This window comes from Oncorhynchus keta, chromosome 15 (genome assembly GCF_023373465.1).
Source record: "Oncorhynchus keta strain PuntledgeMale-10-30-2019 chromosome 15, Oket_V2, whole genome shotgun sequence".
NCBI classification, from domain to species: domain Eukaryota; kingdom Metazoa; phylum Chordata; class Actinopteri; order Salmoniformes; family Salmonidae; genus Oncorhynchus; species Oncorhynchus keta.
The window spans coordinates 14,283,194-14,308,028 of NC_068435.1; the positions used below are offsets into that span (position 1 = coordinate 14,283,194).

General features: G+C 42.0%; 2 protein-coding genes and 3 non-coding genes across 9 annotated transcripts in view; 2 read left to right on the forward strand and 3 right to left on the reverse strand.

Moving 5' to 3' along the window:
• The window catches only part of LOC118394467 (bcl-2-related ovarian killer protein homolog A-like), a 26,619-nt gene continuing 1,784 nt past the window's right edge, over nucleotides 1-24,835 (reverse strand). Inside the window, exons 1-5 of one of the 5 annotated variants that reach the window (XM_035787674.2) lie at nucleotides 6,832-7,212; nucleotides 6,043-6,216; nucleotides 4,935-5,063; nucleotides 1,765-1,928; nucleotides 1-1,240 (exon numbers count right to left, since the gene is read on the reverse strand). In XM_035787674.2, coding sequence (XP_035643567.1) covers nucleotides 1,085-1,240; nucleotides 1,765-1,928; nucleotides 4,935-5,063; nucleotides 6,043-6,208 — 615 coding nt within the window. In that variant the 5' untranslated portion in view covers nucleotides 6,209-6,216; nucleotides 6,832-7,212 and the 3' untranslated portion in view covers nucleotides 1-1,084. Of the gene's footprint in view, nucleotides 1,241-1,764; nucleotides 1,929-4,934; nucleotides 5,064-6,042; nucleotides 6,356-6,831; nucleotides 7,217-24,835 lie in introns of those variants that run through there. The other 4 variants (XM_035787669.2, XM_035787672.2, XM_035787675.2 and 1 more) reach the window with 4 other exon arrangements.
• trnav-cac (transfer RNA valine (anticodon CAC)) lies at nucleotides 14,561-14,633 on the reverse strand. The gene has a single exon. It is a non-coding gene; the product is annotated as a tRNA-Val (tRNA).
• On the reverse strand, nucleotides 14,985-15,057 carry trnav-cac (transfer RNA valine (anticodon CAC)). The gene has a single exon. It is a non-coding gene; the product is annotated as a tRNA-Val (tRNA).
• Nucleotides 16,119-16,191, forward strand: trnav-aac (transfer RNA valine (anticodon AAC)). The gene has a single exon. It is a non-coding gene; the product is annotated as a tRNA-Val (tRNA).
• stk25b (serine/threonine kinase 25b) overlaps nucleotides 16,574-24,835 on the forward strand; it is a 12,853-nt gene continuing 4,591 nt past the window's right edge. The window contains exons 1-4 of the mRNA XM_035787668.2: nucleotides 16,574-16,966; nucleotides 21,067-21,297; nucleotides 21,484-21,540; nucleotides 21,793-21,901. Of these exons, the coding sequence (XP_035643561.1) occupies nucleotides 16,937-16,966; nucleotides 21,067-21,297; nucleotides 21,484-21,540; nucleotides 21,793-21,901 (427 nt within the window). The 5' untranslated portion in view covers nucleotides 16,574-16,936. The remainder of the gene's footprint in view (nucleotides 16,967-21,066; nucleotides 21,298-21,483; nucleotides 21,541-21,792; nucleotides 21,902-24,835) is intronic.

Consider the following 24,835-nt stretch of genomic DNA (forward strand, 5'->3'; position numbering starts at 1 on the left):
TTGTGTTAAAAAGTTTTATTTTGCATATGAAAGTACATACAGCACAATAAGTAAACTGGACCACAGGAAAGATACTTTAAGATTCAATCACTACAGTATCTGAATAAAATACATTAAGATTTAAAAATATCCAACATTCTAAAATATCCCCCATGGGCATCATTCTGTCCTGTAATCAAGGGGAGAGTATTCATTAGGGCACACCGTAGCAAAACATTGCAACAAGTTTATTGGACAAATGTAATGTTAACCCCCTCCCCTTTCTGTTCCTAGCAAATGCAGCAGTGTAAAGTGTGCAAAGCCTGGCTAGACTGTTGCATCCCACAACAGTAATAGCTCATCATACAATTCATGTCCTCTACAGTGGTGCAGGAAAACAATCATTGGATTTATTCAGTGTAAAGTCCCAGAGATGATATGCTGTAGGTATCAGACTGGATCTCACTTCAGCGGTATGAGCACCTACCACAGTACTCACTCCAACACAGTAGTGGAAAATGCATTACGATACTGAAAGATACATGGTTCTATACAAGTACATTGAGCAAAAGTTGATCTTAAGCAATTGGGTCGTTCCAAAGTAAGTCCCTTTGCGTCCCTTTTATGATATTAAGTAATTGTGCACAAATTAAATTTGAAGCCTGTTAAATTAAGTGCCCTTTAATATAGACCACATGGAAAATGACAAATTCAGCATTTTGACTTCTAGTCTGATGCATCATACGGGCTACACTTCTGTATTTGGAAAGTTATACATCAAACTTTATTGTTGACATGCAAAACATTTTGGGACTCAATGGTCTAATGAAACAAATACCAAGACTTTGGGTGGAATTTTCTTAAGTTGATCTAATGACAGTTAAAATTAGGTTGCACTAAAAAGGGCACCTAATTGGTGGAACTACCCACATTAAATTGACTCACTACTCTTTGGAAGAAGAGCAGTCATCGTTTGATTGTACAAATGTGATACTGTGACATGTACTTGGCAAGAAGGAAAGTCACTGTTTAGACAGCCAATCAATCTTCCAGAAAATGTCAGGACTTCAAGCACGTGTTCTTTCAACATGAATTCTTCCAAGTCTCATGGCTCCTTCATAATGTAGATGTACAGTGTTGATAGAAAGTGCTTGCAGGATTGGGCAATGGGAGACAGCCAATGGGTCTGAGGAACGGCATCTAATTTCACCACGCACCTCTTAATGTCCGTCTGGAAAAAGACAGGCATTTCCAACGTGACCTAAGAGAAACTGTCAGGACATTTTTTGCATCCTCCATCCTTCTCAACATGCATTGAAGGTCAGGAAAATAACCGTAGATCTAAGATATTTGAAGGAGGGCGATGTAAGGAATCAAGAAAAGACAATTGAGAAGCCAAAATCTCTGGTAATGTTGCCCGTACATTTCCACTGAACCGCTAGAGGGCAGCATAGGCTAAACTCTGCATCCTTCAAAAAAACTACATTGAGGGGAAGAAGCATCCTGCTTCGAATACACCGACAGCGTCATTGCATTTTGGTACACCAAAATTACCTTTTCATTTCCAATGAAACGCTGAGATTGCGTTGCAGAGGCAGCGCATACATAGGATTTGTCGAACAAATGTATGCGTAGACGGCGAAGGTGAATGTTAAACTTTACATATCCAGATGAAGCTGCATACTATTTTGAGCAATGACGCTGTCGGTGTGTTCGAAGAACCACAACGATGTGGTTGTTACGAAACAAAACTGTCCCTTTGTCAACAACAGTCCAGCCACTCACCCATCCTCCGCGTTTCTTCAGCCAAGGGGCCAGGTTCTTGCGGACAAACTGGCCCAGGCTGTCTACTATGGTTTGGACCGTAGCTGGCTGGTTCTGTCGCACGCAGTCCACCGCCAGAGCCCCAGCCACGGCATACATAGATACCACCTTCCCCCATGTGATACCTATGAGCGAGAATCACGGATCAGTTGGCTGATTGTGGTTAGTTGATCACGATGCTTCATACCATTTATTGCAATACTGCAACATTAATGAAAAGAACATAGCTCATATCAAAACAGTTGAGGCAGTTAGAATGCTGATAAGTGTGCATTGCAGTTCACCGGTCCCAATTCAAATACACTGGGGTCCGAAATTGACACTATTGATAAAGATGAGCAAAAATGACCAAATTAAATAAGTCAAATGCTGAGCTATATTAGAGGCTCAAAAAATAGGGTATTAATATTTTATAGTAATACAGTTGCTCAGAGAAAGATGAATTGTTATACAATCAACAACAAAAAGTAGGGGTAAACATTGACACTCGTTTTCAATGCCTTAACTGCACTGAGCCTTTTTCTAAAATGTTTTATGAGTTGTAGAACACTGGGATGGATCTTAGACCATCCTTCCAGATCCTTGATGTCCTTCATCTGAGCTTATGGTGGGCCTTCTTCCATTCAAACCGCAGGTTTTCAATGGATTTCAAGTCCGGAGACTGAGATGACCATTGCAAAATGTTGATTTTTGTGGCCAATAAACCATTTATTTGCATATTTTGATGTGTAAAGCCAAGTTTCAGCCTCCTGGTACTGGGTAAAGTTCACAATGCCGATGACCATAAGAGCTCTATTTTTCTGCCGTGACCAAAAGCTCCAGTTCAAATCCATGTGCCAATGCCATTTAGCAAACAGGCTATTCATATTTGTTGGATGTCAAGAAAATACTCTTTGGCCGTGCACAGCAGGGGTGGGTTTGGCGTCGCAATAAGAATACATGAGCAGAAAATAACCCCATACCTACTGTAAAATAGGGTGGTGGATCTTTGATGGTATGGGGCTATTTTGCATCCACTGGTCCTGGGGCCCTTGTTAAGGTCAAAGGCGTCATGAGCTTTACCCAGTACCAAGACATTTTAGCCAAAAACCTGGTTGCCTCTACCGGGCGGCTGAAACTCTTCCAGACAATAACCCCAGGAACGTGTCAAAACCTACAAAGACATGGTTAATTGGCAACAAAAATCAACATTTTGCTTTGACATCTCAGTCTACACTCTCCGGACTTGAAAACCTGTGGTTTGAAGTATTGAAAATGTTAGCAAATTTTTATTATGGGTGTCAATTTCAGACCACATTGTACATTATTTTACATTTCTCTACTTCTACATGCTGCAGTCTAGTGCAGAGATAGTCCCAAGACACTGCATACTTCAGAAGTCAACTGTACAGTATGTCCATTATCCAGAGAGAAAGAGCAAGACGGTTGCGGTCGCATCAGAGCTCTACATCAAAGAAATGGTCATTAGTTTCCTAGTAAAGCCGTTTGGCTGTCAGCCTTGTCATGACTGATGCTTGAAGAATGGAAAAACCTGCACTCACTGAAATAGTCTGCTTTGATGTATATATTTTTTGCATCAGAGGTCAGAACAAACGCGTTTCGGTGGCATCCTTCATCAGTGTTTAGAGAAGAGCCATTGGCCCATATTTATAGATGAAGTCACACTGCAGTACTGCTTCTTTCTTTGCATTATAGTCATTTAGGAGACGCTCTTATCCAGAGAGACTTACAGGAGTGATTAGGGTTAAGTGCCTTGCTCAAAGCCAGACACATTTTTCACTTAATCAGCTCAGGGATTCGAACCAGCAACTTTTCGGTTACTGGCCCAATGCTCTTAACCGCTTGGGTACCTAACGTTATTTTTCATAATCATTATTTACATTCATAAACAAAGAAATGCACACCTGTTGCTCACAGGAAGCAAACTAACAGGAGTTAGTCATATGACTGTGATGCAACAAGAAGGCTAATGGCATTAGCCTCCTTTAAGCCTTTTTTGTTTGCCTTCACTGACTGACCTACGACCTGGTTCTAGGGATCTATGGACCTCAGGGAAGGCTTAAACAAGCTAACTCCCTCTGGGACAGGGAGTTACTCACGTCGTCTAACTCCCTACAGAGATCTGACCCTGACGTGAGATGACCCAGCCAAGAATAGATTGTCTGGGGATAAGGAGAAGATGGAGGAAGAAGGGGTAGAAGGGAAGGGAGAGAAATCGGGGACATTGAGGAAGCAAGATTAGTTTGTGCACTTGGCAATGAGTAAAAGACGAGAGGCGAGGTTACACGGAACGTCTAGCCAAAGCACTTCCTTATCGAATGTAATCCAATGATGTCATAATGGTCTATGGTTGGAAGTTGAAACACTTAATTTCAATAGTTTTTTAAATTACAGTTCATGATCAGAGTTAGGATTTTGATCCATTACAATCCATTATTCTGAGTGCAGCATTTGATTGACAATTAAATCATTACTCATTCATCTCTTTTGCAATCATTACATGTAAGGAATCTTGCTCATCTTTTTTTAGTCTAATAAATATGCTGCCGTTTAACACCACATCCCAAAAGACCAACGTTGTCTTGGTCAAAGGTTTGTTTTTCTGTCTGGAGGAATCCCACGGTGTTCCAAAATGCCTCTGGTGACGTCAAAACAGTCACAGTTCTGCCTAAATGCCTGCCCGAAAAATGCTTTCAAATGTAGGCTATTTTTATCTTTCCAGACACAGAGCCAAGTTTGAGCGACATATTATTAATGCAGTCCAGGGGACCCATGCTGTACTGTAGCATTAATTCATGTATGGCATTGAATGACCTTTTCGCTCTTTAGTGACATGATCCATAGCAGAAACTGTGTGTACTAGTGACGGAATATGAGCTGTTAGATAAAAGATAAATGCATGTTTTTGTCAAAATTTCAACTTGCCTCTGTCCAATAGACAGAAAAACATGATGTAAAGAAAATAAAGATGTAGGCTACTGTGTGATGCTTTTACACAGCAGAGACTACATGTACCAGTGATGGAATAGGACAGTTGTTCCAGACACCTGATGTTCTTGTGTGTTGCCAAAAATCAGCCCTGACTGGTCAGCTTGTGCAACATCAACCCCCAACCCTTTGAAGTTGTTCACCTGCTGCGAATATCTCTGTTGCCACGGAAACGAAGGCATCAGAAACCATGGTCTCCATGGCTACTGAGATGTTGAGCTGTCTTGCCACGTTCCGGTAGACACTGGGCCGCATGCACTCCAGCTCATCACCTAGGAAAACCAGGGGCGACCACAAGGCTGAACATTTAGGAACAGGATAGCACTGAGAAAGCATGACTGGTCTATCAACCCAATTAATGACAAAGTGGCAATCCGTAATTGAAACAATAAAGTGCCTCCCCGCCTGTTTCGGTAAAAAGCTGAGGGATAGGGCTGGAGAAATGTCATCGCTCAAATTCTTAGACAGAGCTATGGATGCAAGGACTGACCAGCCATGATATCAAACCTATAGTTTAAATCATGTTGAGGCAATATAGTGTTTTAACATCTACTTTGTTTACAAACATTGGAGAAAAAAAAAACACTTATAAAGCTCATGAGGCCTTTATTTAAAAGTTATATTCTTCAAGAATCAATGGATACATATCATTAATTTATACATCCAAAATGGATGCAGCAACTGCAGATTGTTTCACTGTCTAATAAAGGGGCAGTCATTGAACCACAGGGGCGTTAGTTTCTATGACCAGTCTGGTTATCCAAAATCAGTTTTTCCCCAAACTTTTTGGCTCTGTGACCAAGCTTTTAGAGATGTATTGTGATCAACAAAGTAAACAAATCTATTGTCTTGGCCACAAACCAACCCAAGCTGAACAAATCAGCCATAGCCCACCAGTGTGTCCAGACAGGTCCTGCGCAACCCATTTAGTAAATATAGATGATGAACAAGAGGGGCCTGTGGGGTATGTAAGTGTCATCTCACCTGTCTCAATTAGCATACCAAACTGAACCATTCAGTAGCTTGATTGCCCTCACCTCGGACTGCCAGACGGTTTTAATAGCATTCTGGGTCATGCATGTCAGTCTGTGTCAGTCCTTAATCTCAAGGCAAGCCACTGATATACACGTGGTGGACAAATCCAGTACAGTGTGTACCATATCTATTCAGTGGAACATAGGGATTCTCAAGAGAAATTAGGCCATTTTTTATGTGAAGTTTCACATGTAACGGTGTGCAGCAGGTTCTTACCGAGACAGAGAAGCACAGCAGCCACATCACAAAGCGTTGAGTCCACCTGAGTTTTGGACGAGCCTAGCCCATAGAGGTTGAGCCTAGAGTGTATGTAGTCCCTACACAGTGCCTTGGACTTGGACACCAGTTCTTTGTCTGACGGGGAATGATCAAAGGCCTCCATCACCCCCACTGCAAACACAGAAGAGCGACGAATCACCTCCATCTCCCAAGCAGGATTCTGATTAGGAAAAACCTGACCACTTCAGTGTATCAGTGCCTGAGTGGTTCTGCTCAGCAGCAGCTCCCAAAATGAAGATAATCTTTAAATCTGTTAAAAATACATTTTAAAAAGTTAGGCCTATCGCAAACATTTTACATGTTAACTAAATATACATTTTGGATTAAATACAAATAAGAATGGTCAAAATGCATTCAATCTTAAATGTAATAAAACACTTTGTTATGTAACTCCAAGTAGGTTGTATGATTCACAAATTTGCCATAGAGGCATAGATAGCCAAGACCGACAATTATCATAGGTCTACAATTATTTAATATCCATATATATGTACGAAAGATATGTCAAGCTAGAATAGCCTAGTGAATTTCCCCTCGTTCATTTTACTAGATATGGACCAATTTATATAGGCTGAGAAACTAGTAAAATACTATTTTCGTATTAATTACTCATTATTAATCCTCGATCAAACCTAGTAACCTATAGGTATTAAGAGTATCGTCCTAAATTGATATAGCAAATTCCACCCGACACCTGCTGAAAGACACGCATCACAGTGATCTTACCGATGCCATTTTGATTGGATTCAAATCATTCCTTGGGTGCCAAAGTAAAACATGTATATCCCTTCGGGAAAGTACTCTCGAATACAGTGCTCAAATTACAAATCCTGTCTGCATACGGTCACAATTTTAACAAACAACGCAATCTCAACGCAAAAATCGTTGATGAAATTCCTTTTCTTGCGCGCGCGACCTTTTACAATAAACACAGAAAACAAGCCATATTAACAAATGTAGCTACTAGACAGTACTTCGTGTGCAGACCAAATTCATAGAAAACGGTAGGTCCACTCTTCGGTTTCCTTCTATAGCAAATTATTTGGGTTGAGATGACGCGAAGCGCAGTCAAAGAGTGCGTCTTTTCATGCCCCACCCTCTTCACCCGGCCCAGTGCTCAACGATCGTTGGCCCGGTTCATAAACTTTACATCCTAAATGTGTTGTTGTCTTCTTTAACCTAATAGGCATGAATATTCATTTGAACATTCATTGTATCATATTTCTTGCTTATCTCAAGGAATTTCATTCACATTTTTATTTAAATTAAGGGGAAAACTAGGCTACATACAATAAATAGGCTAAACCTGGCTGAAACTCAATACAATTATTATCATAAGCCTAGTAGCTATACAACATTTAAGGATATTGAGCACCCGTGGCACCGTTCCCATTGTTAAGCCTTATTATCTCTATATTTAAATTGACCAAAACGACAGAGACGGCAAGAGTGGAGCACCTTCAAATCACTTGGAATTTGTGTTGTAGATATGTGATAGTAGAGTAGTGTAAATTAATGCTTGTAATTGTTTATAAATGCCTTCATTTTTCTGGACCCCAGGAAGAGTAGGTCCTACCTTGGCAGGAACTAATGGGGATCCGTAATAAATCCTAATACACATACAGGGGTTAGAATGCTTAGAAATAAAATCCACCTCTTTATGAGCAAATGACCTGCTCTCTAAACCCCAAATGTAGGCTACACTAATAAACCAGATGTCGATGCAGCGATTGATTTATATCAGGGTAGGGATTTCATTTGGGATAACTACTTCTACCCCTCCTCTCTTTCAGTTTCTGTATTGTAGAAGTTATTGTGTTTGCCTAACACACAGGGGCCAGTCACATACAGTAATTTAAAAGTATGGACAGTACTTAAAACAAATCAAACATTAGTCCAAATCACTTCTATCAATGTAAATAGATGATCAGCTCCTTTCCACTAGATGTTGGAACATTGGCGCAGCCACAAGAGCATTAGTGAGGTCAGGCACTGATGTTTGGCGATTAGGCCTGGCTCACAGTCGGCGTTCCAATTCATCCCAAAGGTGTCCGTAGGATTTGAGGTCAGGGTTCTGTGCAGGCCAGTTAAGTTCTTCCACACCGATCTCGACAAACCATTTCTGTATGGACCTCGCTTTGTGCACGGGTGGCATAGTCATGCTGAAACAGGAATGGGCCTTCCCCAAACTTTTCTCCCAAAGTTAGAAGGACAGAATCATCTCAAATGCCATTCTATTCTGTAGCGTTAAGGTTTCCCTTTACTGAAACTAAGGGGCCTAGCCTGAACCATGAAAAACAGCCGCCGACCATTATTCCTCCTCCACCATATTTTAGAGTTGGCATTATGTATTCGGGTAGTTAGCGTTCTCCTGACATCCGCCAAACACAGATTAGTCCTTCGGACTGCCAGATAGTGAACTGTGATTCATCACTCCAGACAAGTAATTTCCGCTGAGTCCAATGGCAGCGAGCTCCACACCACACCACACTGAATACAACATGTGTAGATCTTACAGTGAAAATCTTACTTATGAGCACCTAAATAACAATGCAGTTTAAAAAAAATATGGATAAGAATAAGAAATAAAAGTAACAAGTAATTAAAGAGCAGCAGTAAAATAACAATAGCGAGACTATATACAGGGGGGTACAGGTACAGAGTCAATAAACGGGGGCACCGGTTAGGTGAGGTAATATGTACATGTAGGTAGAGTTATTAAAGTGACTATGCTTAGATGCGTAGTGTTGCATCCGAGGACAGATGTTTTTCATGCGTTACGCGCTTCAGCGCTCGGTAGTCCTGTTCTGTGTGACCTACCACTTCCCGGCTGAGCCATTGTTGTGTCTAGAAGTGTCCACTTCACAATAACAGCACTTACAGTTGACAGCGGCAGCTCTAGCAGGGCAGAAATTTTACGAACTGACTTGTTGGAATTCTACCGTTCTATGACGGTGCCACGTTGAAAGTCACTGAGCTCTTCAGTAAAGGCCATTCTTCTCCTAATGTTTGTATTCGGCGATTGCATGGACGTGTGCTCAATTTTATACACCTGTCTGCAACAGGTGTGGCTGAACTAACCAAATCCACTAATGTGAAGGGGTGTCCACAAACTTTTATAGTGTAGCTTGACAAGCGTGGCATTTTCCTAGTTAAACTGACCAAGATCCGCCTCCAACAAGACATAACACCTCACATAATTCTTCCCAAAAAGAAACACTGATTGACACTTTGGTTCCTACCCTGTCACAATATTTCCTCTCTGGCGTTTTCATTCGTTGTCATGTCAAACACTGTATTCAAAGTTCCCACTATTAATATAACTACGGATTTAAAATAATCATTATTTGTCCATGTTTCCAACAGCTTACCCAAGGGTTATGATCTAAATCGCAATTGAAACATTTGGTTAAATGTAAAGCCTGGATGATTTGCCAATATCATGTAGCCCTACGTCGCAGTGTGGAAATTATTTCTAATTTCACCCAGCAGAAGCAGGTGCCAGTAAACACTAAAGTTGGCACATAACTTTTTTGACTTGGCACATTTTCTGTCCAGAGATACTGATAAATAACTATGAGAGATATTTTTTTTTGTAGAAATATACTTTTTTGTACAAATTACAATAATTTTATAGCCTAGGTTTCATTTACAAACGTCATCGGGAATTAAATTGACACATGCACATTCGCGCTGAGTTGCCATCAAAGGAGGTTGGTGGCTGCTTAATTGGGGAGAATGGGCTTGTGGTAATGGCTGAAATGGAATCAGTGGAATGGTATCAAATACATCAAACATGGTTTCAATGTGTTTGATGCCATTCCATTTGCTACGTTCCAGCCATTATTATGAGCCGTCCTCCCCCCTTACAAAATAACTTGCAAAGGTGCTAGCTAACTAGCCTGCTAACATTATGTTAGCACTACCGGTTTTGCTATCAACAGCTAGCTTACAGCTATAATAAAGTAAACCAAATGTTTGGAAATACATAACCTCATCGAACCAGCTATCAACAAATTTTAGCTTTATGCAGTTGTCTTAGCCAGCAAGCTAGCCAGCCAGCTATTAGCCTTGCCAGCCTAGCCAACCACCATGATTATGGTCAACAAGATAGAGCCCAACTATTGGAGACCAGCTAGCTAACACAATTAGCACAACACAACTAAAACATAACCACAGATCAAAGCAAAAAATGAGCAGAGACTTACAGATTGATGGCTGGGACCCATCCAATAGTAAACATTTAAAAGCATGCAGGCTGAGTTAGCTACCAAAGGCAGAGGAGGCGGGCACTTCACCAGCTGATGGAGAGTCAGGGAAATCCCAAATAGATACAGTAGATTCCAGATGTCCGTCAGCTAGAGCGCTAACACTAAGCCAAGGTGGAAAAATGTATAAAACTCCCATAGCCTACTTCACAAAGAACATGCTGAAAAGTTGACAAAACAAAAAGGAGAGCAGACAAGGTTCTACAAAAGTAGAGCAAGCAAGTATGATTTTCTCTTTCATTTTGATCCTACGGGTGAAGACACCAGAGCCTGCCATTTTAAGTTCTAACGGGTTCACACTAGATCAGTGTGGAGCGATGCCCAGTGCACCTTCCATCCGAAGAAAAGAGAGACCTAAGACAACAACATAGCATGACAGCAACACATAACAACACAGCATAGTAGCAACACAACATGACAACGACATGGCAGCAGCACAACATGGTACAAACATTATTGGGCACAGACAACAGCACAACGGGCAAGAAGGTAGCGACAACAATACATCACGCAAAGCAGCCACATCTGTCAGTTCATGATTGAGTCTTTCAATAAAGAGATTGAGATATAACTGTCCAGTTTGTTGCAGCTCAATCCAGTCACTAGCTGAAACAAGCTGCAGTAGATATCTCAGATAGGGGGAGTGAGGCCAAGAGGGTTTTATAAATAATCATCAACCAGTAGGTCTTGCGATGGGTATACAGAGATGACCAGTTTACAGAGGAGTATAGAGTGCAATGATGTGTCCTATAAGGAGCATTGGTGACAAATCTGACGGCCGAATGGTAAAGATCATCTAGCCGCTCGAGAGTACCCTTACCTGCCGATCTATAAATTACATCTCTGTTACATTACTGTTCTGCCTTACTATTATTCGACCATGCTGGTCATTTATGAACATCTTGGTCATGTTCTGTTATAATCTCCACCCGGCACAGCCAGAAGAGGACTGGCCACACCACATATGCTCTCTCTAATTCTCTCTTTCTTTCTCTCTCTCGGAGGACCTGAGCCCTAGGTCCGTGCCCCAGGGCTACCTGACATGATGACTCCTTGCTGTCCCCAGTCCACCTGACTGTGCTGCTGCTCCAGTTTCAACTGTTCTGCCTTATTATTTATCGACCATGCTGGTCATTTATGAACATTTGAACATCTTGGCCATGTTCTGTTATAATCTCCACCCAGCACAGCCAGAAGAGGACTGGCCACCCCACATAGCCTGGTTCCTCTCTAGGTTTCTTCCTAGGTTTTGGCCTTTCTAGGGAGTTTTTCCTAGCCACCGTGCTTCTACACCTGCATTGCTTGCTGTTTGGGGTTTTAGGCTGGGTTTCTGTACAGCACTTTGAGATATCAGCTGATGTACGAAGGGCTATATAAATAAATACATTTGATTTGATTTGATCTCCGTAATCGAGCATGGGTAGGATGGTCATCTGAATCAGGGTTAGTTTTGCAGCTGTGGTGAAAGAGGAGCGATTACCTAAGTTGCAGAGGATAAGTTCATTAGAGTTACCAGCCTCAGAAATTGCAAGCCAAATAAATTCTTAACAGAGTTCAAGTAACAGACACATCTCAACATCAACTGTTCAGAGGAGAATGCGTGAATCAGGCTGTCATGGTCGAATTGCTGCCAAGAAACCACTCCTAATGTACACCAATAATAAGAAGAGACTTTCTTGGGCCAAGAAACTCGAGCAATGGACATTAAACCGGTGGAAGCCTGTCCTTTGGTCTGATGAGTCCAAATTTGTGATTTTTGGTTCCAACCGCAATGTCATTGTGAGATGTGGAGTAGGTGAACAGATGATCTCTGCATGTGTGGTTCCAACCATGAACCATGGAGGAGGAGGTGTGATGGTGTGGGGATTCTTTGCTGGTGACACAGTTGCTGATTTATTTAGAATTCAAGGTGTAACAGTATAACTTTAAACCGTCCCCTTGCCCATACCCGGGCGCGAACCAGGGACCCTCACCCCCCTTTACACTCACCCCCCTTTTGACTTTCTCCTTTTCCGCAGCAACCAGTGATCCGGGTCAACAGCATCAATGTAACAGTATAACTTTAGACCGTCCCCTCGCCCATACCCGGACGCAAACCAGGGACCCTCTGCACACATCAACAACAGTCACAAGGGGAACCACTACTTCAAGGTCTCAGAGCAAGTGACGTCACCGATTGAAACACTATTTAGCGTGCACCACCGCTAACTAGCTAGCTATTTCACATCCGTTACAAAGGCACACTTAACCAGCATGGCTACCGCAGCATTCTAAAGCGATACGCCATCCTATCTGGTTTGCGCTTAATGGGACAATGACCCAACACACCTCCAGGACAATGACCCAACACACCTCCAGGATGTGTACGGGCTCTCCAAGAAGGAGAGTGCTGCATCAGATGACCTGGCCTCCAATTGAGATGGTTTGGGATGAGTTGGACCGCAGAGGGAAGGAAAAGCAGCCAACAAGTTCTCAGCATATGTGGGAACTCCTTCAAGACTGTTGGAAAAGCATTCCAGGTGAAGCTAGTTGAGAGAATGCCAAGAGTGTGCAAAGCTGTCATCAAGGCAAAGGGTGGCAGCCTTGAAGAATATAAAATATATTTTTTATTTGGTTACTACATGATTCCATATGTGTTACTTCATACTCTTCACTATTATTCTACAATGTAAAGAATAAAGAAAAACCCTTGAATTATTAGGTGTGTCCAAACTTTTGACTGGTACTGTATGTGTATGTATTTCTTTGTTTATTTTCAGTCATTGGCCTACTTTGTCAAAATGTGTTTCCGCCCGGTCTCAAACCGGGGACCTTTCCCAAGTAAGGCAAACTACACTATGTGAACTGTGGTGGTACTTTGGTGTCAGTTTGCTTGGGTGGTGGATTAGTCACTCTCAGAGCCTAATTGTCTCAGAAATGGCTTTGTCTATTACCTTGACATTGATGCAGTGTTTTTTTAATAAATAAATGTCCAGGACTGTTCTATTTATGTATAGTGTAGGCCAGAATTTGTCCACAGGTGATTTTATTTGGCCCCCTTAAGTTTTCTGAGCAAAATATATACATATATATTTTTTATTCCACCCCAAGAGGGGCTTTACTACAAACATAAATACTTCAGTTTCATAAGCTGTCTGGTCTCAGACGATCCGGATGTGGAGGTCCCGTGCTGACTTGATTGCATGGCCGGTTGGACGTACTGCCAAACTCTATGAAAATGATGTTGAATGCAGTTCATGGTAGAGAAATTAACATACATTTATTTGGCAACAGCTCTGGTGGACATTCCTGCAATCAACATGTCAATTGCACGCTCCTTCAAAACTTGAGACATCTGTGGCATTGTGTTGTGTGACAAAACTGCACATTTTAGTGTGGCCTTTTATTGTCTCCAGCACAAGGTGCACTTGTGTAATGATCATGCTGTTTAATCAGCTTTTTGATATGCCACACCTGTTAGGTGGATGGATTATCTTGGCAAAGGAGAAATTCTCACTATCAGGGATGTTAACAAATTTGTGCACCAAACTGAAAAGAAATAAGCTTTTGTTGTGTTTGGAAAATGGGATCTTTTATTTCATCTCATGAAAAATTGGACCAACACTTTACATGTTTGTTTATACTTTTGCTCAGTATAGAATCAATTAGTAGACTGCAAATTGACTGCAGTCATACGGAACAACAGCAAAGGCATTTAGGCCTTTGGGAGTTCTGCATCACTGGGCATCTCACAGCTGGATTTTCCTTTGTAGTCTGTTATCATCTACAAACCCTGCCATATACAACGAGCGTCGGAGCCAGTATAATAGGCTTCCACCTTTCTCCTATATTGTCATTTTGCATATTCGATGTCTCATTGGAGGTCGTAGCGGGCTTATTTATATGGGTCCATGTCCGTGTCCCGTTCCTTGTAATCGGTAGCTCTTGCCTTCAACCCAGCATGCATGCATACCTTCATATATTCACTGTGGGGACGACGGAGTCTATGCACTTATTGATGAAGCCTGTGACAAATCTGGTAAATTAGCCTCTGTTTCATTGGAAACACTTCCGTATTATCATTGCATTGCTGCTGTTTTTTCTTTAAAGAAATGTTCAAGCCTGTTCTATTTATGTAGCCTATATTGTAGTCCTATCAATTTGTTCGTCTATTTTCAGTTATCGGCTCTGTCAATTTTGTGAAAATGTGTTTCCGCCCGGTCTCGAACCGGGGACCTTTCGCGTGTGAGGCGAACGTGATAACCACTACACTACGGAAACCTTAGAAAATATCACTTGGGTGTCATTTTGACTGGGTGAAGGGTTCGTCGCGCTCAGAATGTAATAATGTCAGAAATGGCTTTGTCTTATCACCGTTGCATTTCCACTGGTTGTTTGAAGAAATATCTAAGACAGTTCCATTCATGTATACTGTAGTCCAGATTTACGATTTACGATAACCCAGCATGGATACCTTCATATAGTCACTGTGGGGACGACGTAGTCTATGCACTTATCACTGCATTGCTGCTGTTTTTTATTTAAAGAAATGTTCAAGCCGGTTCTATCTATGTAGCCCTATGGATGTGTTGTCTATTTTCAGTTATTGTCCCCATCTATTTTGTTAAAATGTGTTTCCGCCCGGTTTCGAACCGGGGACCTTTCGCGTGTGAGGCGAACGTGATAACCACTACACTACGGAAACTTAGGTAAAGATTCGTTGCGCTTGGAATCTAATGAACGGAGGTTGCTTGTTCTCTTTCCCTCAATGGTGGAAAAACTACCCAACTATTATACTTGAGTATAATTATAGATACCTTATTAATAGAAAGTTAAAAGTCAAAGTCACCCAGGAAAATATCACTTGAGTAAAAGTCTAAACGTATTTGGTTCTAAATACACTTATGTATCAAAAGTAAATGTAATTGCTAAAATATACTTAAGTATCAAAAGTAGAAGTATAAATACTTTCAAATTCCTTCTTTTAATAAGCAAAGCAGATGGCACCATTGTCTTGTTTTAGAAATGTATGGATAGCCAGGGACACACGCCAACATAATTTACTAAAGATGCATTTGTGTTAAGTGAGTGCCAGATCAAAGGCAGTAGGGATGACCGTGTGTTTTCTTGATAAGTGCGTGAATTGGACCATTTCCTGTCCTGCTAAGCATTCAAAATGTAACGAGTACTTTGGGTGTCAGGTAAAATGTATGGAGTAAAAAGCACATCATTTTCTTTAGGAACGTAGTGAAGTAAAAGTAAAAGTTGCCAAAAATATAAATACTAAAGTACAGATACACCCAAAAAACTACTTAAGTAGTACTTTAAGGTAATTGTACTAAAGTACTTTACACCACTGATTACCATGGCATTTCCACTGGTTATTTGAAGAAATGTCCAAGACGGTTTTATTTATGTATACTATAGGCCACGGATCATCAACTAAATTTAGTCGCGGGCCGATTTTTTCCTTGAGCGGATTGTTAGGGGACCAAAACATAATTTCAAATCATTTGTAGACTGCAAATTGACCACAAAAAGCCCAAATAGATATAATATTAGACTAAAACACAATCATTTCAAACCTTGCTTACATTTGTATACCATCACATATATCTTATTATGCGTGGGAATACTTGGAACAGCATGTATTGCTGTCATACCATGTCCATTGACTGCCAACACTACAGTGTAAGGAATTCAGTAATTCTGTAAATCTGGGTTAACTGTCGATTTAAGTTCATTTAGTAAATGCATTTTGTACTTGTTTCCGTAGTGTAGTGGTTATCACGTTCGCCTAACACGCGAAAGGTCCCCGGTTCGAGACCGGGCGGAAACACTTTTTCCAAAATTTGACAGTACCTTAGGTCTCGGAACAAATAAATTGACTAAATAAATAGGATGGACTTGGACATTTATTCAATCACATTACGTAATAACCATTTAATAATAATTCCCCTTTGGGATATACAGAATTATTCAGTTTGAAACAAAACCCCCTTGGAGTTACATATTTACTGCGTTGCATGATATAGTTGTTTATGTAACAACCTGCTACAATTGGAGATAAATGGCAACAGTGTATGTGTATGATACGATGAACTGTGAATGATACGATGAACTGTGGATAAAATGTACTTTGTGTCTGACGCGACTGCGCGTTGAAATACAACTCCCACAACCCTGCACTCCTTGAAAGACGCAAGTGCGCATGCGCTGTTCAACCCATTATTTTGTCCTCTTCAAGCCACAAATAAAGAACAGGCTGTGTGTTCTTTGATATGAATTAAATATTAATATACGGAAACATTTTGTTCCTGTTCAATGTCACTCGTATACATGGAGTTACACGATACATAGCTTTGCATTTTGGCCGGGCTGTAAAGCCCGCCGTCGGGGGATTCGAGGCCGAAAACACTGCGGAGTGACAGCACGATAGCTTGGGTGTTTAGCTATTTGGTTAGCTAGCCTGCTAACGGAAGGGGTTCGAGAGGAGGGAAAATAAGATAGAGGAATTTTGACAACTCCGTCTTTCAGGCAGAAAGGGCTGCGGCTGCCCTTTTCCTGTCAAACCTGCCGAGCGGATGGCGCACCTACGCGACATGCAGAACCAGGTAGGTAGCCTAATCTGTAGGGACTGTCACCCCGTTTAGTCAAGGCGAACCCCGATGACTGCGAGGCATTCGATTAATAGATGGGCGGGTTTAGGTGGGTGGGGGCGCCTAGCTAAATCATTACACACTGACACAGACGACTGGAGATTTCGAAGATAGCGGAGATGTACACACCCATCCGAAATCCATTCAGCCTCCAATGTTTAATCTTGTCTCTGTCAACAACACACATCCTCCTAATCCCCATCAAGTAAACCAGCTAACGAATAACATTGTCGGTTATTTGCACGATTTATATTGTAGCCTATTTGGACAACATATGAGCAAATGACCTTTCGAAACTGTAATAACCTCTTCCAAATAGATCATCCAAAACCAGAATGGCCAAATGTCTTGACAGATCCAGTTTACGAGCTAATAAAGCCTGTAGTTGTGCCTTTTACTAAATCCTGTTGTCACTGCTTTCCTGTGGAGCAGAATTCCAGGCTGGATCCTGAGGAATACTTCACCAAGCAGGAGCACATTGGGAATATTCCATTTTATTTGGAATGGGAACCAGACAAAATTAAAAGGGCCTATTTATATAATGAACATGAATTCGGAGAGCAGAAATGATTAAATCATTAATTACACCTCTCACTAAAGGCTTCAGCGAAACAAAAGTTATACTTAAATCCAAATGGGTTCTCTCGTAAATTAATAAGAATGTCTCACTCGATGATTAATGGCCTTTTTCCTTTTATTCAGATTACAACCTCGACTTTCAGTTATTGAAATGGAAATCATCTCCCAAATATTTTCTTTATTTTTTACATTGTAGAATAATAGTGAAGACAAACTATGAAATAACACATATGGAATCATGTAGTAACCAAAAAAGTGTTAAATCTAAATATTTTATATTCTTCAAAGGAGCCACCATTTGTCCAAACTTTTGACTGGTACTGTGTATGTATGTACAGTGGGGAGAACAAGTATTTGTTAACCTGCAAAATCGGCAGTGTTTCCTACTTACAAAGCATGTAGAGGTCTGTAATTTTTATCATTGGTACACTTCAACTGTGAGAGACGGAGTCTAAAACAAAAATCCAGAAAAGCACATTGTATGATTTTTAAGTAATTCATTTGCATTTTATTGCATAACATAAGTATTTGATACATCAGAAAAGCATAACTTTTAATATTTGGTACAGAAACCTGTTTGCGCAATTACAGAGATCATACGTTTCCTGTAGTTCTTGACCAGGTTTGCACACACTGCAGCAGGGATTTTGGCCCACTCCTCCATACAGACCTTCTCCAGATCCTTCAGGTTTCGGGGCTGTCGCTGGGCAATACAGACTTTCAGCTCCCTCCAAAGATTTTCTATTGGGTTTAGGTCTGGAGACTGGCTAGGCCACTCCAGGACCTTGAGATGCTTCTTACGGAGTCACTCCTTAGTTGCCCTGGCTGTGTATTTTGGGTCATTGTCATGCTGGAAGACCCAGCCACGACCCATCTTCAATGCTCTTACTGAGGGAAGGAGGTTGTTGGCCAAGATCTCGCGATACATGGCCCCATCCATCCTCCCCTCAATACGGTGCAGTCGTCCTGTCCCCTTTGCAGAAAAGCATCCTCAAAGAATGATGTTTCCACCTCCATGCATCACTGTTGGCATGGTGTTCTTGGGGTTGTACTCATCCTTCTTCTTCCTCCAAACATGCAAGTGGAGTTTAGACCAAAAAGCTAAATTTTTGTCTCATCAGACCACATGACCTTCTCCCATTCCTCCTCTGGATCATCCAGATGGTCATTGGCAAACTTCAGACGGGCCTGGACATGCGCTGGCTTGAGCAGGGGGACCTTGCGTGCGCTGCAGGATTTTAATCCATGATAGCGTAGTGTGTTACCAATGGTTTTCTTTGAGACTGTGGTCCCAGCTCTCTTCAGGTCATTGACCAGGTCCTGCCATGTAGTTCTGGGCTGATCCCTCACCTTGCTCATGATCATTGATGCCCCACGAGGTGAGATCTTGCATAGAGCCCCAGACAGAGGGTGATTGACCGTCATCTTGAACTCCTTCCATTTTCTAATAATTGCGCCAACAGTTGTTGCCTTCTCACCAAGCTGCTTGCCTATTGTCCTGTAGCCCATACCAGCCTTGTGCAGGTCTACAATTTTATTCCTGATGTCCTTACACAGCTCTCTGGTCTTGGCCATTGTGGAGAGGTTGGAGTCTGTTTGATTGAGTGTGTGTACAGGTGTCTTTTATACGGGAAACGAGTTCAAACAGGTGCAGTTAATACAGGTAATGAGTGGAGAACAGGAGGGATTCTTAAAGAAAAACTAACAGGTCTGTGAGAGCTGGAATTCTTACTGGTTGGTAGCTGATCAAATACTTATGTCATGCAATAAAATGCAAATTAATTACTTAAAAATCATACAATGTGATTTTCTGGATTTTTGTTTTAGATTCCGTCTCTCACAGTTGAAGTGTACCTATGATAAAAATGACAGACCTCTACATGCTTTGTAAGTAGGACAACCTGCAAAATCGGCAGTGTATCAAATACTTGTTCTCCCCACTGTATGTATGTGTATATACACTCAGCAAAAAAAGAAACGTCCTCTCACTGTCAACTGCGTTTATTTTCAGCAAATTTAACATGTGTAAATATTTGTATGAACATAACAAAATTCAGCAACTGAGACATAAACTGAACAAGTTCCACAGACATGTGGCTAACAGAAATGGAATAATATGTCCCTGAACAAAGGGGTGGGGTGGGGGGGGGGTGAAAATCGAAAGTAACAGTCAGTATCTGGTGTTGCCACCAGCTGCATCAAGTACTGCAGTGCATCTCCCCCTCATGAACTGCACCAGATTTTGCCAGTTCTTGCTGTGAGATGTTACCCCACTCTTCCACCAAGGCACCTGCAAGTTCCCAGACATTTCTGGGGGGAATAAACTCCACTTGCATACCACATGAGGGAGGAGGATGTCTTCCCTGTAACGCACAGCGTTGAGATCGCCTGCAATGACAACAAGCTCAGTCCGATGATGCTGTGACACACCGCCCCAGACCATGACGGACCCTCCGCCTCCAAATCGATCCCGCTCCAGAGTACAGGCCTTGGTGTAAAGCTCATTCCTTCGACGATAAACTCCAATCCGACCATCATCCCTGGTGAGACAAAACCGCGACTCGTCAGTGAAGAGCACTTTTTGCCAGTCCTGTCTTGTCCAGCGACGGTGGGTTTGTGCCCATAGGCGACGTTGTTGCCGGTGATGTCTGGTGAGGACCTGCCTTACAACAGGCCTACAAGCCCTCAGTCCAGCCTCTCTGCCTATTGCAAACAGTCTGAGCACTGATGGAGGGATTGTGCGTTCCTGGTGTAACTCTGGCAGTTGTTGTTGCCATCCTGTACCTGTCCCGCAGGTGTGATTTTCGGATGTACCAATCCTGTGCAGGTGTTGTTACATGTGGTCTGCCACTGCGAGGACGATCAGCTGTCCGTCCTGTCTCCATGTAGCTATATCTTAGGCGTCTCACAGTACGGACATTGCAATTTATTGCCCTGGACACATCTGCAGTCCTCATGCCTTCTTCCAGCATGCCTAAGGCACGTTCACGCAGATGAGCAGGGACCCTGGGCATCTTGCTTTTGGTGTTTTTCATAATAATAATAATAATAATAATCAATAATCAATAGAAAGGCTTCTTTAGTGTCCTAAGTTTTCATAACTGACCTTAATTGCCTACCTTCTGTAAACTGTTAGTGTCTTAACGACCGTTCCACAGGTGCATGTTTATTAATAGTTTATGGTTCATTGGACAAGCATGGGAAATATTGTTTAAACCCTTTACAATGAAGATCTGTGAAGTTATTTTGATTTTTATGAATTATCTTTGAAAGACAGGGTCCTGAAAAAGGGACATTTCTTTTTTTGCTAAGTTTATATATATATTTGCATACAAGTATATGGGGGATTGGAAGTGATGCAGACAATTACATTGATGGAAGCTACAATCTCTCTGCAATATTAAAGCTGATCTGCCCCATAATTTAAAAAAGCTTACTAAGTCCTTCTATGTTGTCACTGCTTTCCTGTGGAGCAGAATTCCAGGCTGGATCCTGAGGAATACTTCACCAAGCAGGAGCGCATTGGGAAGGGCTCCTTTGGAGAGGTCTACAAGGGCATCAACAACCGCACCAAAGAGGTAGTGGCCATCAAGATCATTGACCTGGAGGAAGCCGAGGACGAGATCGAAGACATACAGCAGGAGATCACTGTACTGAGTCAGTGTGACAGCCCCTTTGTCACCAAGTACTATGGCTCCTACCTGAAGGTAAAGCTGAATGCATAGATAGACAAAGACTGAAAGAGAGACACACACACACACATACATACAATAATATACACCAATATATACACACGCACACAAACTCACACACTCTGAGACTTCTGCCTATGTTCAGGTCAAATCTCACAGCAAGCCTTAGCATTGAAAACGTCTCGGTCTCTGTTTCTCCAGGGCACTAAGCTGTGGATCATCATGGAGTATTTGGGTGGGGGATCAGCTCTGGACCTGGTAAGACAATGCCTTTCCTAATGGCCCCTGAGGGGATAAGTACAATTGTATTTAATTGAATCAATGCCAATTGTTTGATTCATAAATGCTGACTTAGATGTCTGATTAATAAATTCTAACTTAAAATACAAATGCATGAGTTGGAGGATGTACACAGCACACGTATTTAGCAATAATCTATATAGGCTCTCAGCAAGAAACTCTCCCTTTCTCTCTCTCTCTGTCCCTCCCCCACTATTTCTATCTCTTCAGCTACGTCCTGGGCCTCTAGAAGAGACCTATATCGCCACCATACTGAGGGAAATACTGAAGGGACTGGAGTACCTGCACTCTGAGAGGAAGATCCACAGAGATATCAAAGGTTCAGGCTGCTCCCTTTGGTCCTCTATCAATCTGTCTATGCAACAGGACAGCACTCAATAACAGAATCCCCCAACCATCGAAATGTTACCCTGAGCCTGCACTCTCCTGGTGGTTTACGTAGTGTCGTGGTTATCACGTTCACCTAACACGCAAAAGGTCCCCGGTTCAAAACCGGGCGTAAACATATTTTCAAAAAGTAAATAGCAGCTGCTGCGGAACCGACTTTTCGTTCCCCCGAACTAAAGGTCTCACTCAGTGTCTGCACGTGTTTTATCTACTTGACGCACAGTCTCTGCTCTACTTGTAGAGAACAGGGGTGTATTCATTAGTCAGATTCTATTGAAAAACGCTGACGTTGCGAAACGTTTTGTAACGGAAACCATTTACTCCAAACAGAAAACATTTTACAACGAAAACAAGAGTTTCTATTGGACAAATTCATGTAGTTCCCTCCCCGTTTTGTTTGCTCTGTTTGCTTCCTAGAGTAAACGGTAAGCAGTTTCCGTTGCAATATGTTTTGCAACAGAATACGACTAATGAATACACTCCAGGCTACTCTGGCGAAAGCTGAATCAATGTCTGCAAGATCACATAATGATACTATTATACATAACACAACCTAATTCTTCTTACATTACTGTAAGACAAACACACCACCACATCTTTCTCCCGTGGCCAAAACTGAACAGTGTGCCACGAGGCAAAATGCTACAGTTTGCTAACACCATCTGCTTTGAAATTCGCTCACTGTACATCATTCAAAACAACACTGTAGGCTACTTCGAAACACTGTGTTACTCAAGAAGATCTAAGTATCCCCATGAAACTGATTGAGATCAACTGGTTAGTAGCGGATGAACGTTTCACCGGTAAAACTTGAAGAATTATAATTTGCGATTAACAGAAAAATGTGAAGGAAGAGACCAAATGTGTGCGGAAAGTAGAGGTAAAGAAACACATGCGCAGAACGTGAAATGCACACGAGCAAAAGTTTGTGACCTTCAATCAGGGTAAAAAAGTTGTTTCCGCAGCCACTCCGATATGTACACTCAAGTGCCAGTTTACTAGATACACCCAGTTAGTACCGGGTGGGAACCCCCTTTGCCTCCAAAACAGCCTGACTTCTTGGGGTCATAGATTCTACAACGTGTGGTATCAAGGGGCCTAAAGTGTGACAGGAAAACATTCCCCACACCATTACACCACTGCCACCAGTCTGTAATGTTGACACCAGGCAGAATGGGCCATGGACTCAGGCTGCTCACGCTAAATCCTGACTCTGCCATCAGCATGACACCAGGCAGAATGGGCCATGGACTCAAGCTGCTTACGCTAAATCCTGACTCTGCCATCAGCATGACGCAACAGGAACCAGGATTCGTTGGACCAGGCAATGTTTTTCCACTCGTCAATTGCCCAGTGTTGTTGATCACACATCTACTTGAGCAGCTTCTTCTTGTTTTTAGCTGATAGGAGTGGAACCCGGTGTGGTCGTCTGCTGCAATAGCCCATCCATGACAAGGACCGACGAGTTGTGCGTTCTGAGATGCTGTTCTGCACACCACTGTTGTACTGCACCGTTATTTGCCTGTTTGTGGTCCGCCTGTTAGGTTGCACGATTCTTGCCATTCTTCTTTGGCCTCTCATCACCCACAGGACTGCCGCTGACTGGGTGTTTTTTGTTTGTTTCACCATTCTCTGTAAACCCTAGACACTGTTGTGCGTGTTAACCCCAGGAGGCCGGTTCTGAGATACTGGAACCGCCTGGTACTGATGATCATACCACGCTCAAAGTCACTTAGGTCACTCGTTTTGCCCTCTAACGTTCAATCAAACAGTAACTGAATGCCTCGATGCCCGTCTGCCTGTTTATATAGCAAACCATGGCCACGTGACTCACTATCCGTAGGAACGATCCATTTTCATGAACGGGGTGGTGTACCTAATAAACTGGCCACTGAGTGTATATGTAGACAAAATCCAATAACTGGATATACTGGTACATACTTTATCATGTGGGATCATTTTATCTGCCAGTTCACTTCAGTTTCCATATTGTAGTGGTTATCACATTCACTTCACACGCTCAGTCCAGCTCCCCAGTTCAAAACCGTGTAGAAACATGTTTTGATAAAATAGATATGGGCCGATGACTGAAAATAAACACACATACATACAGTAGGCCTATACAGTATATACAATACAACAAACATTTCTTCAAATGACCAGCAACAATGAAATGGTAATAGGCTAAGCAATATTCTGCATGTGATACTCATAAACCTGCTACTCCGAAAGCACAAAGAATTCATTAGGTTCTGAGAGTGATAAATATTCAGTCTTGCAGTTGAGTTTATGTAAAGTGCCTGAGTTTATGTAAAGAAATGGGCCTGCCAATAACAATAATTCTCATTCCAATCTCCCATTATAGTTTTGTTAAAGAGATTTTACGGTACTATTTTAGCCAGTAGTTCTGAAAGTAGCGCCCGCGAGCCAAAAGTGATCCCCAAAGATTGCGTACTACGTCACAAATGTGCACCACGTCATTGCTCTCTCTACTGTGTTTGCATTGTGCTAGCTGTCACTCAAATGGCAAGGGGCTGAAGCTCATTGGCTGAAAATCAAATTGCTAGGGGGCTGGCTCACGTGGGGGTGAATGTAGGGAAAATTGCGCAGCACAACTTCCAGAAAACAGTCGCTTTCAAACTTGGGATTTTGTGGCTAATTGAGGTAAGACAGTAACTCTCCTCATACACTACATGGTATGTGGACACCCCTTAAAATTAGTGGATTTGGCTATTTCAACCACATCCGTTGCTGACCGGTGTATAAAATCGAGCACACAGCAATGCAATGTCCATAGACAAACATTAGCAGTAGAATGGCCTTACTGAAGAGCTTAGTGACTTTCAGTGGCAGTCATAGAATGCCA